Genomic DNA, 4,364 nt, shown 5'->3' on the forward strand with positions numbered 1-4,364 from the left:
CGGCGGTCGAAAATAGCCGAGTAGAAACAACCGCTTAACATTTTGATAATCGCTCTCGAATTTCATATGGTCTACAATATTTGCCACATCGGTGGGTACTGTTCCACTGAAGGCTGAGGCTGCAGCTGCTGTAGTGACCCGAGGTCTGCGCCCGAGTTCACATTACATGGGCCTGCTGGCTTTTAGCAGACCTAGTATTCACAATGCTGACGCTAGCGCTACGGCAACATGTGGTACCGAACGAAACACTGGGGACCTTATGTCCAGCTCGCCGAAAAGATTGTAACAAAACAAATTCGTTAACACATATCGAGACTACGTACACGCGTATGCGCTAGATCGTTTATAAATAAAAAAAAAACAGGAGTTATAAAAAGCATAGTGCGTACGGGGACTTGTTTTGAAATACAAATACTCACCTTCGATTTGCAATAACTTAGCTCGTTGACATGACACTTCAGACGTGGTTCGTAAATTGTCACCCTGTCCCCCCCCCCCCTCCCTGCATATCAGCCGCCTGCTACTTGGCTGTTTCTCTCAAGCATCAATTAAGAATTTCATTCACACATTTGTTTATTAATGCAAAGTCCTGGATTAACACTGTCGACATAGGTATTTCACATTGAGAATACAGTGCATAGTAACCACAGACGACCACAAGGTCTTTCTGGCGTTGTCCGATCATCTGGCCTTAGCCTCGCTTACAACTCTTACTGTGGTCTGTGCGCCACTAAGGAAGCACGCGCACAGATATAACTTTTCATCTAAATTCAAATGAAAAATAAAAGTCTTTAAAAAGTCAATAAACCGGCGATCCCAGTAAAATACAACGCTGCCGCGTAAAAGGCGAGGTTTGGGCAAAGGGCAGGATGTATTGTAGGATACTGAAAAGAGTTGCAAATGAGAACGAACGCGCTGTACAACAATAAAGGTGGCAAGAATTCCGGTCTCCCTTTGGTCCAAAATAAAAAAAAAAGGAACACAAGTACTGTTCAGAAATTATTCCCAGTACATAAATGCAGCCATTTTCCACGCAGCATGTTACTCCATAGCCAGACAGCAATGAACGTATTTCGTATACATCTGCACTGACAGTGAATATTCATAACCACGAGTTTCTAGCCCTGCTCAACATAGCATCTTCTTCAGAATGAACAGTACCCAAATGCGAATAATGCCGCTTGCGGATTGCAGCCAATATACTCCATGCGTGCGAAATATGGCTGGGTAATGGGTGACATGTGCAGCAGGTTCTACAACGCCAAGCGGACATGTCTGTGGTTTCCTAAAGAGTCGAGAAAGTCTCTTGGAGGCGAATCACCGCTATCGTCCGTCTGCTGCTTGTCCAGAATGAGAGAGTACACTAGTAGAGAACAGATGAGAACCACGATAATGATGACCGCTAACCAGAGCGCAAACCTCTCGCAAGAGGTGAGCCCGTCGTGTGACGTGTCAACGCCATCATCCTCGCCATTTCCTGGGTAGTTTTCTTCGAGCGGCATGGCATCTTCACCGCTGTCGCTGGAGGGTTCTCCCTCAACTTGATATTCAGCGTCGTCCTCTGTGGACTGTCCACTTCCCGCATTTTCGTTACTTCCGTCACTGCCTTCTGCGGCCTCGGTGTCTTCCTGGCTTCGCGCCGCTCCCTGTGCGCGAGGTTCCATGCTTCGAGGATAGTGACCGCGGGACATAGAGCGCGTAACGGCCCCAAGGTGTCGCCCGGCCTGGATAATCTTTTTGCGAGAATAGGAGGGTTTAACACGCGCCTTTAACAGGTCCGTGGGTAGAGGTGGGGCGTCAGCAGGCCGTAAAGGAGAGTCTTGTAATGACCTCTGTCGCCGTACACTCGGGAGCTGACCCTCTAGGGGCTCAGGCAGCCACGAAGGCAGTGTTCTGGGCAGGTTTGAAGGCAGAGGCTGCGTGGGCCTCGATTGGGACGCTGTTGAGGGATGCACCGGTGCGTATCTGGAGCCTCGTGACGCGGTCCGCCGTCTTTCCCGTTCGCGTCCACCACCGCTGGCATGGCGTTCAGGGCCGAGCAGCCCACGCTGCTCCTCGCCGCCAAATTCAGTCTCCTCGTCACGGTTGGCCATGTAAAACTGCTGCGGAAACGAAAATGTGTTTGAAGGTAAGTAAAATATTTGGCTGGAAATATAGGAAGCTAGTCCCACTCTCTTGAACGAAGGAACGGGCCCAGACAAAGACTAAGTCCACTAGTCGAAACGTTGGCTTGACTTGAGAACTCAGGCTCCCCTCCCGCCCTCCTCCCTCTACACTTGTTCAGTGCTTTTTCATATCTCTCGAACAAAGGGCATTTCTTGTCACTCATACAGTCATGCAGAAAGTTTTGCGAGATACCGGAGCACCCTATTAAAACTGCGTTGTCGTCACTAGGCGGCGATATGATAACGCCGAGGCTACGCTGGGTGATGACTATGCGCATGTGCGTCCTATATTCGCCCGCTCGCCTGTGTGATAGCTCGTTTCGCGTGGGCAGCTGCTTTTTCTGAGCTTGGCCGTAGGCGGCCGCTTTTCGCCATTTGCACTCGTCAGCCGCCGTACACGGCGCGCACCCGGTACCAATGATGACGGGCACATTCACTGGCCCGTTGCAAACCTGTGTTTAAGGTAAAAATCAAGCGCTGTTTTTTTAATCTTAATCCTAATCGATTACAAAGCAGACTGATAGCAGTCTATAGCGGACCGTTTGCAAAAACACTGGACACACTCTCAGGGGCTAAGATGATTAGCGATAGAAAAAGATCACTTTATTTCTTTAAATAACAGAATTAAATGTGATCGGCGCCATGAATGCCCCCGTTATCGTAGTCGGCGGGCTGCGCGCCGGGTACGGCGGCTCGCGAACGCGAGCGGCGAAAAACGGCCGCCCGCTGCCAAGCTCGGAGAAAGCAGCTGCCCATGCGAAACAAGCTATCAGGTTCGCAAGCGGGAGTGTATAGGACGCGCATGCGCCTAATATTCCTCCCGCGAAACTCCGGCATCTCGCAAAATTTTGTCAATTACTGTGCATTGCACACACACAAGGGAGCAGTGCAGCACATCTACAGGGTCACGTGGTAGAAATGTGGCGCCCGATCTTCTGCGCCTCCAAACGCGGCACATTAGAAAAAATTAAAAGTGATTGATTACAGTTGGAGCCCAGCGCGCTCGTCGCCTATACCATAAGCCAATGTACACATAACTGCGCTGCAAAATGGGCAATGTTTAGTCTAGGAAGAAAGTGCATTGCTTTGTCTCGATCGAAACACACCCACCTTGTTCGCACGACGATCACGTACCACAACCGGAGCAAACGAATTGGTAGAAATATATCGCCCTCCCATTGATGTAAAACTATTAAAGCACGACGCTTCACATATTTTTTTTATTAATTGAACTTCACGCTTATGCTTACTGCTCGAAAAAGCCTGGAAATTGCAAAGCCAGAACCCAACCGCTTTTGACTTGTAGGAATTGTTACAAAGATTGTGGCGAACAGAGATGTGATCACAAAGACAATGCGTGATCAAACAAAGTGGCTGCGAGACGAATCACATACTATACAATACAAAGGAGGCCTTGCCTACACGCGGCAGGCATCACGAAGCTCCGAAATAGACTTACAGGATCGTCCACTTCCAGCTATAGCACGGCCACTGCTTTCAAGAAAGGATATCGTCCGACGCAGACACATACCGAAGCAACGGGGTGCAAGCACGAAGGTACCCGAAGGTGGTGCTTAGCAAGGTCTGCCATTTAGCTTTGTTGCATGGTCGGACTGGAAACAATGGCGCTTTGAAAGCAGTGACTGTGTTGTAGCTAGAAGCGGACGACCCCGCACATACATACCTTTCAAATGAAGATTCCTTGGAAAAGTCGCGTCCTTCGGTTCGCACCGTTTAAACCGAGATATTCATTTGAGGTCAATGCGGCCCGCCGTGTTCTTCTTCCATGTCATCAGCGAATACCGCAAACGCACCTAGTTATACATTCTCCCTTAATCAGGTCACTGGATAGGCGGACGCCTATCTAGTCGATAAGATCTTGTGGTTTGCCTTGTTTATCGTGCAAAACCAACTAAACCAACTGTCACCTTTCCTTTTCGAAATAATTTAGATATCGCATTTCGTCCCTGTATGTTCCGTTCTTCTGCAGGAGCGGCGATATGCACAATGACGGACACTTTCGGAGCAGTCATTCACGGAGGAAAATGCTTCAGTGTGTATAGTAGACGGGACGAGTACGATATTCTTGAGCTTTGTAAATCATTAAAGCTGTCGATTGGAACTCGAGCCGTATTCGCCTGATAATTCACGGTTCACTTCGTTTCTTTGTGTGATCCCAGGTGGTGACTGTTGCTGTCA

General features: G+C 48.9%; 1 protein-coding gene across 2 annotated transcripts; it reads right to left on the reverse strand.

Moving 5' to 3' along the window:
• Positions 1-561: 561 nt before the first annotated feature.
• Positions 562-4,083, reverse strand: LOC146183612 (uncharacterized). 2 transcript variants are annotated; one of them, XM_084609164.1, is made up of 2 exons: positions 3,850-4,083; positions 562-2,099 (listed from the first exon to the last, which is right to left on the reverse strand). In XM_084609164.1, the coding sequence occupies exon 2, from the start codon at positions 2,091-2,093 to the stop codon at positions 1,254-1,256; it is 840 nt and encodes a 279-aa protein (XP_084465290.1). In that variant the 5' UTR covers positions 2,094-2,099; positions 3,850-4,083; the 3' UTR covers positions 562-1,253. The 2 variants fall into 2 exon arrangements, with proteins under 2 accessions (XP_084465290.1, XP_084465289.1); XM_084609163.1 differs by having other exon boundaries at positions 562-2,102.
• Between the last annotated feature and the right edge of the window lie 281 nt (positions 4,084-4,364).

Source organism: Amblyomma maculatum, chromosome 7 (genome assembly GCF_055883805.1).
Source record: "Amblyomma maculatum isolate TAMU_Amacu chromosome 7, ASM5588380v1, whole genome shotgun sequence".
NCBI lineage: Eukaryota > Metazoa > Arthropoda > Arachnida > Ixodida > Ixodidae > Amblyomma > Amblyomma maculatum.

Coding starts and splice junctions, on each gene's coding strand:
- LOC146183612 (XM_084609164.1), bottom strand. CDS start 2,093: ATGGCCAACCGTGACGAGGAGACTGAATTTGGCGGCGAGGAGCAGCGT.